Source organism: Meleagris gallopavo, chromosome 6, assembly GCF_000146605.3.
Source record: "Meleagris gallopavo isolate NT-WF06-2002-E0010 breed Aviagen turkey brand Nicholas breeding stock chromosome 6, Turkey_5.1, whole genome shotgun sequence".
In the NCBI taxonomy this organism is placed as follows: Eukaryota; Metazoa; Chordata; class Aves; order Galliformes; family Phasianidae; genus Meleagris; species Meleagris gallopavo.
Genome location: NC_015016.2, coordinates 8,162,321 through 8,175,316, shown reverse-complemented (window position 1 = coordinate 8,175,316; position 12,996 = coordinate 8,162,321). Strand labels below are relative to the sequence as shown.

General features: G+C 35.1%; 1 protein-coding gene across 1 annotated transcript in view; it reads right to left on the bottom strand.

The window, feature by feature from the left end:
* Positions 1 to 12,996, bottom strand: part of UBE3C (ubiquitin protein ligase E3C) — a 64,171-nt gene that overhangs the window by 25,474 nt on the left and 25,701 nt on the right. The window contains exons 11-16 of the mRNA XM_010712393.1: positions 12,248 to 12,334; positions 11,384 to 11,541; positions 10,409 to 10,641; positions 5,469 to 5,573; positions 4,532 to 4,619; positions 1,723 to 1,820 (exon numbers count right to left, since the gene is read on the bottom strand). Of these exons, the coding sequence (XP_010710695.1) occupies positions 1,723 to 1,820; positions 4,532 to 4,619; positions 5,469 to 5,573; positions 10,409 to 10,641; positions 11,384 to 11,541; positions 12,248 to 12,334 (769 nt within the window). The remainder of the gene's footprint in view (positions 1 to 1,722; positions 1,821 to 4,531; positions 4,620 to 5,468; positions 5,574 to 10,408; positions 10,642 to 11,383; positions 11,542 to 12,247; positions 12,335 to 12,996) is intronic.

Sequence of the window (12,996 nt, the reverse complement as noted above, 5' to 3'; positions counted from 1 at the left end):
TGGGCTAAGGGAAATGGACAGTGAGGCAGACTGAAGTTGTCTGAACAATGTACCAAAGGGTTATGAAGAGCAAAAGTCTATGAGGCCATACACTAGGTGAAGCTTCAGTAAGTGGTGTAATACTCAATAAAATTCAAGTTACTGCTTCCCATAAAGGATCAAGGTTCTTCACACAAATTTTATTTACTTGTAGTTAGTGATGAACATCGAACTGACAGCTGCATACCAATGTGCTTTAAGGCCAAATGGGTAACAGATCCTGGGATCAGCAAGCTGAACAGCTCACTATGAAACTGGACTGAGTAATTGCTTATAAGAGTATCTAACATTCGGAAATTCAAAGAAGTTAGAAAATGGAAAGATATACGGAGCAAACATGACCTTAACACCAGGCCTGTTACAATGGATGACAGCTGAGAGGGGGGGAAAAAAATAATAGCAATAATGCTATTTCCTACAAAACTACCTGCAGTAAAAGGAGTGGTAGGAGACTCCATGAGCATGTTGTCTTCTACTGCTACACCAAAAGGGCCATACTTGGTCTGAAAAGCAGTTTAAGAGGATCTTGTCTTTGAGTAAGATAAGTGTGCAATCTGGAGCTTTATCCTTCTCACAAACTTCCAAACAATTTTTAATGACTGAAAAGATGCCATACTCCAAAACGAGAAGCTAAGTTTCAGTTTTTGTGATAACAGAAAACAGGTTTTATGAATTCCAGAAACTTAAAATACGTACAACTTAAAGCTTTATGAGCCTAGAGGTTGTAGACAGTGACAGAATATTAACACAGATTCCTGCTTGACGTCACTTCCAATTGTTTCGCTGTAATCCCAGGTCAGTCCTGCCACATGGTATTAAGATTTTTTGTGGGAACAAGTGTTTCACAGAAGCCTGAAAAAAACAAGTCCTCTTCCACTAAATCTGCCATTGCCTTTTTGACAAATACTGATTTACTTTCCCTATGGAACTGTTCTTCATTCTCTTGATGGTGACTTGTAATTAGATGTTTCCAAGACAGTTCACTGAGTAATTTATTATTATTATTTTCTTTTTAAGTAATTGGTTCTTTTGACAAGAAAAGTCGTTCAAAAAGCCCTATAACAATTATAGCTTAAAAAAATATATATGCTGCAAACTGAAATAGCTGATAGAAGTAGCAATTATACATTCAAAATCTAGAAAGCACACAAAAATGACTCAAACAGTACAATAACCTTGCAGGTTTTAAACCACATCATTCTTTACATTCAGCTACTCGGACATTGAATAAAAAAATAAATAAATCAATCAATCTCTAGGTACTGTTTTGTTAAAATGGACATCTATCAACTTGTTCTGAGCAAATTCACCCACTGCACCAGCCTCCAGTGCTGCCCCTGCAATCAGCTTGCAGTAGACACACAAGCTAGCACACTGCTTGCCACAAGAGGGTGCAATCATGTAGACCAACCAGGAACTAATACATCATTGCTCTCATATCTTGGAATCTGTGTTCCTAATTTTAATACATTTACTATAAAGAACAACAGAATCATTGCAAAAAAAAGAAAGTAGTCTGACTTCATATATTCAGTTGCCACATGAACAAGTATGGTACATCAGATACTTCTGCAGAGAAACAAGCCAGTTTCTAGTTAGCCACACGCTCTTTTAAGCTTATTGAAAAACAAAAGGAAACAATCTCAAAAACCAAAACTAAACATTAATTTAGAAATTAGGTACCTTTACTCTTTCTTCAAAAGGAACAACAAAAGGTAGCTCTGTCAGAATTGCAAGCTGTCGTTCTTCAGATACAGAAAGAGGTGCTGGTTCCAAACCCACTTAAAATAGAAATAGTATTTTTAATAATTTTGGAAACAATTTTAAACAATTCTGACTTTTTTTAAATCAAGTTATTCTATTTACTTTGCATTAAAATACAAGTATTAAAATAATTGGTTTATGAACACAAAGCCTTACCTTTCATTACATGTTAGGCAATCAGAAATAAAAAGCAGTCTGAGAACAAAATATATATAAATGTATTCATATTTAAGTTTCTTCAGAAGAAAAGTTGTTGCATCACTGACTTTTTAACTTTTTAATTAAGAAAAAGCATATCAGAGAAGACAAGAAGTACGTAATTATGATTTTAATCACAGGAATACACAATATTCCCATCCCAGTAACCAAAAAGTTTAAAGTGCTTTCAACTACAACATCCACTTCAAACAAATTCTTTTACACATTAAAATATAAGAATTAAACCAAATCTAAAGAAATCAACAGAAAAATAACATTTGTTTCTCTAGATTTTCTCTCCTAATAGCAAGGCTACAGTTATGACATGAAATCTTAGTTACTACAGAAATACTGCCCTTCTACAACAGGGCATCATGGCAATGTTTACTGATGAGACATTTTGTAGAGGAGTTTGTTTTTTGTTTTGTCAGGCTTTTTTGCTTGGGGGAGGCTTGGTTGTTTGATTCTGGTGCCATTTTTACTCCTTAAAGCACTTTAAGAAGGGATATCATAAGCACTAAGTTAACAGGACATAACCCAATGCACTACTATACCTGATGAATACTCATTTGGGGAAGGAACTCTGCAAGCCTTTGGAATTTCTGATAAAATACTTATCTGTGATTACTCTCAGTTTCTTAATTAAAAGTCAGTGTATGCTGTCTATTAAGCTAAGGGTTAAAAGCATTTTAAACAAAAAGTGCATGTACAGCAAAGGTAAACTACTACACGATTTTGACGGTTCAATTATTCCAGTCAATTAGTCAATTTTATCTGCATTTCTCCATCACAGCTTCTTTCTTGAAAGAGAAATATGAGACAGAGTCATCAATACAGAGGGCATTTAGAACTCACGAGTCTGCCATTTAGGCAAATGAAAAAGTGCAAATAAACACAGCCATATGCGATGCAGCGGTACTTTCATGCTAATTGGCTCTGTCCCATATGGAGTCAAGAGGGCTTGCACAAGTCACACGCACACTTAACATGAATGTGTGAAAACAAGCAGGTGACTGCACTGTTTTTAGTCTGCTTTCTTATCAAAACGATGTTTATATCAACAGTTCCCTTCAATACATCTTTGAACTAAACAGATGAATTTTAAATTCAGAGAAACAGGATTCAAAAATACTCAAGTTTTACAAAAAATTGCAACTGGCTTGAGAACAGAAATTCCCTTAGTGACCAGACTACAAAAAACCAAGGAGATCTCAGTTGTTATCAGCCCAGTACATCAGCTTACGTGTTTGTCACCCAAATCAAGCTCACTCATGAAACAAAGGGCACTGATGCAGTTATGGGAAGGGAAAGAAAGAAGTGAGCTCAAAGTGTTGCAAGTCTGAGGGGGAAGGAGACTAATAGGAGGCTAGCAAGCTAGGAGGTGGATGAGAACCTGGGAGTAACACACATGGAACAGCTCTAACAGGAGAAAGTTGCATTTGAAAGATGCTGAGACAGCGTGGCAATGCTTAAAAACCATACAGATTTTCAGCAATTTTTGCTAAGCACTTGTTTTTAAGACTTCCTACTATCCACTGCTGACAACTGATCATTTCCAAAAGGAGAAACTAAACTGAACAAAAGTTTGATTCAGAATTCCCAAGAGTACTTACACTAGACCAACTAGTTACTACCTAATAACTAGATTAACCTTACTGTAACTATTCAAACAAAATTTGTCATCAAAAGTAAGTCCTTAGGTTTCAAACTTGGACAAATCACTTCGTTCCGCAGAGCTCTATGGTAGCCTTAAGGCTATGGTGTTCTTTAAATGATCTGCTGTATCTGGCTAAGATACTGGCAAATGACGTCATTTTCAAGGAGTGTATGGACTCTCAAAGACAAATCGTTTTGCTTCCAAAAGGTTCCATTTTTAATTCATTACTAAGATCTTCCCAAGTATTTGTGATTTAACTACAACATAGCAAGGTAAAACTCTAAAACAGTGAAGATAGAAAGGTCTGAAAAGCAGAAATAGACTGTCAATGTTTAAAAAGTGCACTAGTGCAAGTTTTCCCTGATAGCTAAGTTAGCCCAATTCCCAAATGCTTCTTTAGAAGTTCCATAAAGTTTACTTATTTTGAATGCTTCAAAGAAAAAAGTCCAATCAGAGACAATATTTACTAATTGTAATTAATACTTATCATGATACCAAAAATTTGTTATATTAAATACATATATAGTAAAAATAAAACTTTATTATTTTGTATATTACACAAATGTACATATTTTCTATCTTCTGCAACTGCCTTTTATACATATTCACACTTTTTTAACACTTAGCACTTGTTACCATTACACCTCATCAATGCCAGCAAAACCAGCAGAAGCTTGGGGAAGCTGTTACACAATAAATATTCCAAAGACATAGAAAACACACTCAAGATTATAAATGACTGCTCTGCCTTCCGTTAATATTAAAACTTTATACAATATGTTCAGCTCAACTCTGCAAAAGGTAAGTTTTCTTCACATTAGCCAAGCTTGTTTTGCCTTTAGTAAAGCAACAGTTGCATAGATTGTATCTTACCATCCAAAGTAGACTGCAATGGTCCTATTCTTCCCATTCTTCTGACTCTCCATACATGTCTAGCAGATGGCACATAGAGCTGTGTAACCTGGTAAGATTAACATTTATATTTGAGATCCTATAGAAGTAGAGTTTGAATTCTGAGATGTAAAATAAATTCTCTTACTTTGAATTGAGAATCAAGATAACACTACTGTTTAAGACTACTACTTTCTTTAAGGTGTGTGGGCATTATTTCCTACCAACTCTGAAGAACTGTCACACAGAGAAATGGAAATCTCAAACAAGGTAAGCAAACAAGCAATAATCAAAAATAAATGGAAGAATTTATTGCTTTTCATTGCCATGCAACACCTCCAACTGTTAGAACATCTAGCACTGCACAGTAGTTTGCCGCAGATACGACTGGCTTAGGATCCAAGTTTTCAGTGATTTAAAGGAGGTACATGCACATTCATAACAGCATTTTTGTTTGCATGCATACATACACAAGTTCAAGCAACCCCATTCTGTTCAAAGGCTTTTAGGAAAAAAGTGAGCTCTAGGTGAGATAAGCACAGAAAACCCAACTGAGTTTTACGCTACTTTGGAAGTAAATTTTGAGGTATGATTCCACTAGAGAACAACTACTGTATTTTTATTTTAAGAACTTAAAATAATACGAAAATTAACTGCAAACAACTTGTTGTTGTAAATAGAGCTTAATTACAATAATGCACTGTAGTGCAGGTCCTACTTTTTGACCTGGTAAAGCGATATAACATAGAAGCTTCTTAACAGATGCAAGACTTCTATACTACAGAGATAAGCAGTGTTACTACACATTTTAAACAACATTAAAACTGCAATATATCAACACTGCTGATATTGCTTGGAATCAAAAATTAAACTTCATCACGAGTAATGCTCTGTGGAAAAAGAATACAATTACACTTACCTTATCTGCTTTAATGTTTTCTTGCTCTGAGAGCCAATGATTTGGTGGACAGAAATTTCTCCTTGTATCTCTTGCTTTCAGCATTTTCACCAAGTTTGTGATGACCTAGGTGTTAGAAATACATACATTCAATATACATTTAGTACTGTGAGTGAAATTCTAGAAGTTTCACACTAAAACTTGAGAAAAAATTAGTAATGCATGAAATCAGTACTTATTCTAACTTACCAAAGCCTACTTTTACACTTAAATACCTTAGAACATGAGTAACTGTGGTTCACTAGTACGTAATCCAAAAAAACCTACCTTATTAAAGTCTCATTTCAAATTTTAAGAGCTAGGACTTAGTAATCCCTAGAACTTCACACCTATGAAGTTAAATGCCAGTTCAGCAAAGCCTAATCAAATCATTACCAGCACTGAATTACTTCTTTACAGAAATAATACTTAACTGGGTCATTTAACTCTGTTTTATATAAGTACATTTTTTTCCCCACGTACATATTAGGCTTTCAAAAACTTAAGCGTATGAATAGATGCATGTTTGAGACAGATATATGCCTACTCTTTATTACATCACATTCCAAATCCAAGATTCTGAACAATCTGGTAGATGTGTAAATTCTCTGTCCGCAAGAAAGTCTCTCAAGCTTCCACGCATCATTTTTCAATGAAAATGATCCACAAAAGAATGGAACTTTTGCTTTCCATCTCAAGATAGCAAAGGCCACATCCCACACACTAGACAAATCTTAGGGATCAATCAATTACAGTGGGTATGTCTGCCTACACTAAATGAACTTAACTAGCCAGCAGATCACGTGATGTGCACCTTAATGGCCAAACTCTACAGAAGTCAACATCAGTTTTGAAAAGTACAGAAGGGGAGGGCAAAAGCATTAAAGAGGCACCAAAAGTTACATTTCTCAAGTACATGAAAGATGTGACTAGTTCTAGTTGCTGCACTAACTAAAGCATTTTCAGCTAAAGGTGCTCAGAGAAGTCATAAGCATCTGCCAATTATACCACCTCACTGAAGTGATTATCCATGTGGAAAAACAAATGCTGGTATTTTTAAATGCTCTACATCTGAAAAAAGGAGACTGTGGGCTCCTTTTATTGTGGTCAGAGCTAGCTAGAAAAAAAAGTTATCTTAAAGTATCTATCACTTATCGAATAAACTATACCCTCAAAGACCCTGTCTCTATTAAAACAGCTCCTAGTGTGACCAGCTCAGTTATTTCTATCTATTTTTAGCTAACTCTAAGTTTCTTAAGAGATCCGATTTAACAGATTCATAAAGTAAACATGCTCATGAGAAAGAGCAAACTACAAATGGACAACTTAAAAAAAAAAAATCATAGTCAATATTATGCTAGTGGTCAGGATAAGAAGCACCTACAGTCTTGAAAATATACAGGGTGGTGGGTTGCAATTTCCATTTCATATGTACGTATGTATCATAATGTTATTTACAAACTAAAATGTGTTAAGTAAAAGCCCTTCAGCACGTTAAGTCAGTAAGCCCAGGAAAAAGTACAAGCATTCTCCTGGAAGCCATCTGGTAAAGTGGCTTAAAAGATTTTTGCTTATCAGTTTGAATTACAGTGCATGATGATGTTACACCCCTATGCCACTCAACCACAAGGCATGGCACATTAGTTTAAACCACTATGTTTAATTCACTTTTTAATTCACAAAGAGCTCAAATCAAGAAAGGTAAATTTGTAAATGAGAAAACAACAGAAAATTAGTTTATGCACAGCTGCATAAAAAATTGTGGGGCTGGGAAAAATGTTTGTCATGGTCACTGGAGCGTCTCTACAATTTTACTATTTCTCTTGGCAGTTTTCTCCAATCCAGAACAGAAGGAAAAGTATCAAAGTAACATCTACTCCATCACAAGCACTGGCATACTTGCTTGTATGCCTTCTCCCCTTCAAAGTAGGTTCAATATACGTGCAAGACAGAATCAACTTTAACCAACACTACATAAAATTAAGAGGAATCGATACAATTTAAACTTAGTAGCCTCAAAGAAGTTACTGCTGCTGCGATAAACACACACCTGTTTTGAAACTTAGAACTACAGCACTTGAGAAAGGAAGAAAAACACACAGCTTTTCTGAAGTAATCTTCCTAAAAGACAGCATTAAAAGGCAGGTGTCAAAGAGCAACACAGAGTTTAATGGGCCTTCTAAAGGAATCAGTGTCTAGATACTATACAAAAGACCTTTAAAGATCCAGCTCCTGTTGAATAAAAGAACAAAAGAATGCTATTAAGGGAACTGTCTGATTACACAGGAATTTTCATCACCTTGCCCTTATAAAATCCAGTGCAGGTGAGATGAGTCACTGAAGCTCTGTGGTCCCATTACCACTATACTTAAGGGGAAAAAAAAAAAAAAGGCAGAAAATTTTCCACGTGAAGACCATGCTAATAAAGTGTTTTTACAAGCAGTTAAAGACGACCTAAAGGAAGCTGAATCAAATTAGCTGAGACGGGAATTCCTTCTACAGAATAAATGGGTTACTGAGAATGCTAGCAGTCTATACTTGAGACTTGTTTGTAAAATTTAAAATGTATTTTAATGAAAGAAAAGACTCCCTTCAATTAACAATAATTAAGCTTTCTTTCCCATAAAGCCACAGGTGTGAGTAACCCTCAAAATTCTAATTCACGAGAAAGAGCAACTTAAGTTCTGAGTACATGAAAACAAGTTTTATTAAGGAGTAGCAGACTGCTCTGAATTAACCCTGTGAAATTATGTTCTTCTACAGAATCTGTAGCAGTTGACTACACGTCATATTACAGCAAGCCAAAAAAGAGTGATACAGCTTAATAAAGACATTTTCACATGTGAAGCCTACCCTTCCAAAAACTTCCAATTTGCCAGCCAATAAGTATGTTTTACTGTTAGCAGTCACTGTTTTCAGGTTTACCATTGCCTTGCTGCTGGAATGTATTTCATAGCAGACATGGAAAACTTGTAAAACCAGTGTGAGAAATTAAAAGGAACGTCAGGGAAGCAATGGATGATAAGGAAGCAATATGCCTTTGTAAGCACCTTGCAAAAGTTTCAGAAAGGACAAGTCTCTCATATTTGACACAGTGTAAATAAAAGAAAAGTAATTTATACTTCAACACCTTAAATTTATAATCTACTTCAGTTTTGTTTTAGGGTGGGGTTTTTTTTGGAAGAAGATATTGCTGCCAGCTCACTGTAAGGAACCTACTTCAAAGTTGCCCTCAGTAAAGATTTCATGTTTCTTAATGGAGTGAATTTCAATTGTACTGAGCTTTTATTTCTAACACATTTCTGAAGGAGTAAGCAAGCAAAGCTCTGTTATTATCTGCATTTCTGGGTAAAACCAGTCTTGCCAATGCCCTCAAGATTTACACAGGTACATCAATTAATGGAAGACAACTCTGGCTCCTGAAAATATAAACAGCACACCAAGTTGATGCTCATCTGCCAAAGACAGAGTAACTCGGAATTTTACAACTTGCTGCATGAAAGCACAACACGATCAAATTCACTGGAAATTTAATAAGCTAACAAAAGAGTAAAAAAGACAAAGTAAGGGGAACAAACAGAAGATGGCATGTAATAAACTGCTAACAGAGAAATGCTCCTAATACGCTGTTCTCGCTAATAGACATCCTGGGGTTTTCACTTGTGACCTTTAAATTGAAAGTTTATTTGGCAATTTAAAGACAAGTAATTAAATTAAATCGTGCAAACATATATTAGATCAATCAGTGCAAATTACAGATTCAGTGGTGCATTAGGACTGTATTCAATGCAATCAAAACATTATCAGTTACTCTCACTGCTATTAATGCTTATGCTCATAAGTGAAATGTGTTGTAAAATCAGACAGAATAGGCTGGATAGAGGCTATCTTAGACTTGTAGAATGAATAAGCATTCCTTAATTAGCCCATCAGGTTAAGTGCAAGCCTTAATGGGCCTTTCCTAAAGTCTAGCATGACATCTTTCTCCAAACATGGCCAAGAAGAAAGTTCCATTAGCAATATTAATACAAGCTTAGTTGATCATTTTCATTCAATTAACTTCTTTCAATTAAATAGATAGCTTGACAAAAGCAGTGATAAAAGACCTGAAGGGACAGCTGATGACTCGAACTGAACATTAGTGTGCGAGAGGTCACCAGTATTAAACGGACTGTAAATCTACCATTCAATTTGGAAAATGCATTTCTTCTGCTCCCACTTTTTTAATGAGCAATTTTAGCTGACTAGATATGTTTGCTGCAGAATTTTCGTGACAAGTCAAGCACTCCATTTTTTTCAGCTACAGTTATATTAGGTTTTCTCCCTGCCAACATTTTCAGCTTCTTTTAAGCCTTAGAATGACATGAATAACACTAACAGAAATATACTGGTAGATAGCCAGAAATGACGTACATTTAGTTTAGATTTGCTAAGCTAAGTTCACCATCTCGTTAGTATTCCAGCAAGCCCAAAAGGAGTAACACCATCATACTTTGGTAAAACACCAAACCAGCAGTGAAGCCTAGCACCAATGTAGTGAAGCCTCCAATACTGAAGTACCCGAGTCACCACACAATCCCATTAGAATTGCACACCCATGTAATGCTATAATCACATATTAAGTATCCTGCTGAACAGGATTTCAAGACAAAACGTCTATTCTATGCAGAAACTTTTTTTTTTGTTTTATCAACATGATAAGAAAGAAAATTAAACTAAGACTTGTGAAAAATAGAGTTATCTGAAATTACTCAAAGTTCAGCATATAGTCCAAAAATCAATCTTCCTGAGTCCACATTTCTGAAAACTGTAAAAAAAAAAAAAAAAAAGAACTAGCAAAAATAAAGTGTACCCAGACTCATTTATTCAGCCTAAGTCTGAAAATGTTATTTTACGCTATTCAGAAAACTGACAGAACTTACCTTGAATAACTGAATCCACCTTTTCTGTTCAGTCTGTATACACTGCTGCATCTCCGTATTTTTTGTTACTCCAACACTTCTAAATGCTGCAATATATTCCTCACGAACCTCTGGTTTTGTTTCTGGATAAGCCAATTTTATGATTCCTAAGCACGCATCTCGAAGGCAGCGTGATAATATTACAAGCTCTTCTAGTGTAAAAGGCATCATTGATGATTGTCTTTGACCTACAACTAAACAAACCACAAGTTTAAGTTTCTTTCAATATTTTCTTTTTTGCTATTAAGAAAAACACTGATTTCATTGGAACTCTAGTATTCACATTCAGTCTGATATCAATTGAAAACATCACACAAAAAGAGAATGAGAACATGTTTACAAGAAGTAATGACCTCATAACTGTTTACAATATTATTTTATTTTCTTCAGCAACTATGTTAAAAGTTTGAATTAGACTACAGATTCAGTCCAGATCTTCATTCTATTCACCAGTTCATTACAAATTACCATGATTAAAAACTTGCATAATAGACCCAGTAAAGCTATGGTTCCCATGGCGCAGACCATCTTTTTTTTTTTTCCCTAAATGCAATCATCATGAAAGAACCAGATGACAGCTGATTGCTCAGGGGACCATCAGTAAGTCAGCCCAGCAAAACCTTCCCCACAGATGTCGGCAAATCATTGCCCAGGGAATCCTAAAGCTGTAAATTCCAGACGCTGAACAGTTCCCAACAAATTGATATGGCAGCAGGACATTTGTTCTAGAACTGCCATATTAGAAGCATGTGGTGAATCTCCATTCTTTTATGAAAAGTAGAAGGTGGTTAATATTCCTGCTTCTTAACAAAGGATCACCCAGAAGCAAATGAATTGTATGGATTTAGTCCTCTAAGTCTGACAGTTCAACATTTTAAGCAGCCTTACACTAACCTACTTTGTAAAGCACTATTATCAATTATGATTCAAACTCACCTTCAATAGGATCACCAAAGAATTCATTATCGTGAATAGAAATAAGTGAATGACTAAACAAAGAACTAAATAGGTAGAAGAGAGGGATAATTCGACTAGAGTCTTCTAAAGACATTGGAGAACCTCTTGAAATCACTTGAAGAAGTGGTACCATAGACCTGAAAATACAATATTCAAAATTAAGACACTGTTAATTAAATACTTGAAAAAAAAAAAATTAACTTTAGCATTCCAGTAAAAATATTAAATATCATTTCCTGTAACAAAACAGGGACTGCTGGCTCAGTTTAATAACTATGTACCATTCTTGCAAAATAAAGTTGTTCTAAGTTCTTGTCACTAAACTCTCTCAATGCCTCAAAACACACCAAACTCTGGTGTCAGCACAGACTGCAGGTGCTTTCTAGTTTAGAACCAAAACAAAGCAAAGACAGGTTAAGTAACATGCATCTTTGCATACAGAAAATCTGCAGGTTCAATGCCTCAGTTCCCAGGGAATGCACTTCTGGCACAGTCAGTTTCTGGATTAGTCAGAGTTTATGAGATAAAACCAACATACCTAGGAGGAAGTACTGGGAACTTTAGTATTTATTATATTAGTGCTAGTAAGCACTAAAATCTACAAGACAGCTGTCTTATTTTAATAACGATTTACCACCTTTTTTTCTTACAACTGTTGAATTCCCAAGTTTTATGAAATCATAGTACAACTAATGTCAATGAAGTAGGAACAAAGCAAATCTTAGTTTTGTTTTCAATCATCGTCCACAAGCACTATCATGCCACAACCTGCCTTGTTCTCTTTTTAACTAGATATACTCTATTCTAAAAGAAACTCAGCTTCAGAGATAGTGGAATACATACCCTGTAATCATTCGTGTAGTCATTGAAGATATCAGATACCAAAGATGCCTCAGGAATCTGGCATTAAAGGCTAAACTATAAAGGAGCCTGAAAGAGGAAGTTCAAATAAATCATGCCTGCCAATACAGCATAGTTACAAAACACAATGCTTTGTACAGAACTTTACTGCCAAGCATTCCTCAAACATAAACAATTCAAGTATACTTTTCCAAGATGGAGTTTTTATTCTAATCACATCTGATGAATGCTCCAAAGTTTTAGAACAAGCATATAAATCCTTGTATTTAATACAGTTCCCATTAACTCAGCAACAAACCATGTGATATAGACTCATGTTTGGAGTATTCCACAAAATAAAACACACATTAATACTTATTTAATATTTCTGAGATTTTTTAAAATTTAATGTAATCAATCACATAAACACAGAGAGGTCACTTATGTGATTTATCTGACACTAATAAACAGAATTTTTTCACTGCAAGTAGATTGTAATACCTTAAAATTGATACTAGTAGCAACAGTAGTTCCACCCATATAAAAATAATTGTCTACAAATCAGTTACACACAGGACTGACCTCACCATACCAATTCAGACATGATATGGGTTGATAAGCTTTTCATAAAAGTGAAAAATAAAGAGTTCCTGATACTGAAAGTAGTCTATTCCTCTCCTCTGCAAGGAAAAAAAAAAAAGACGGGTAACAAACATAATTTGAAACAATTCACACATTCTAGAAGTTGAACA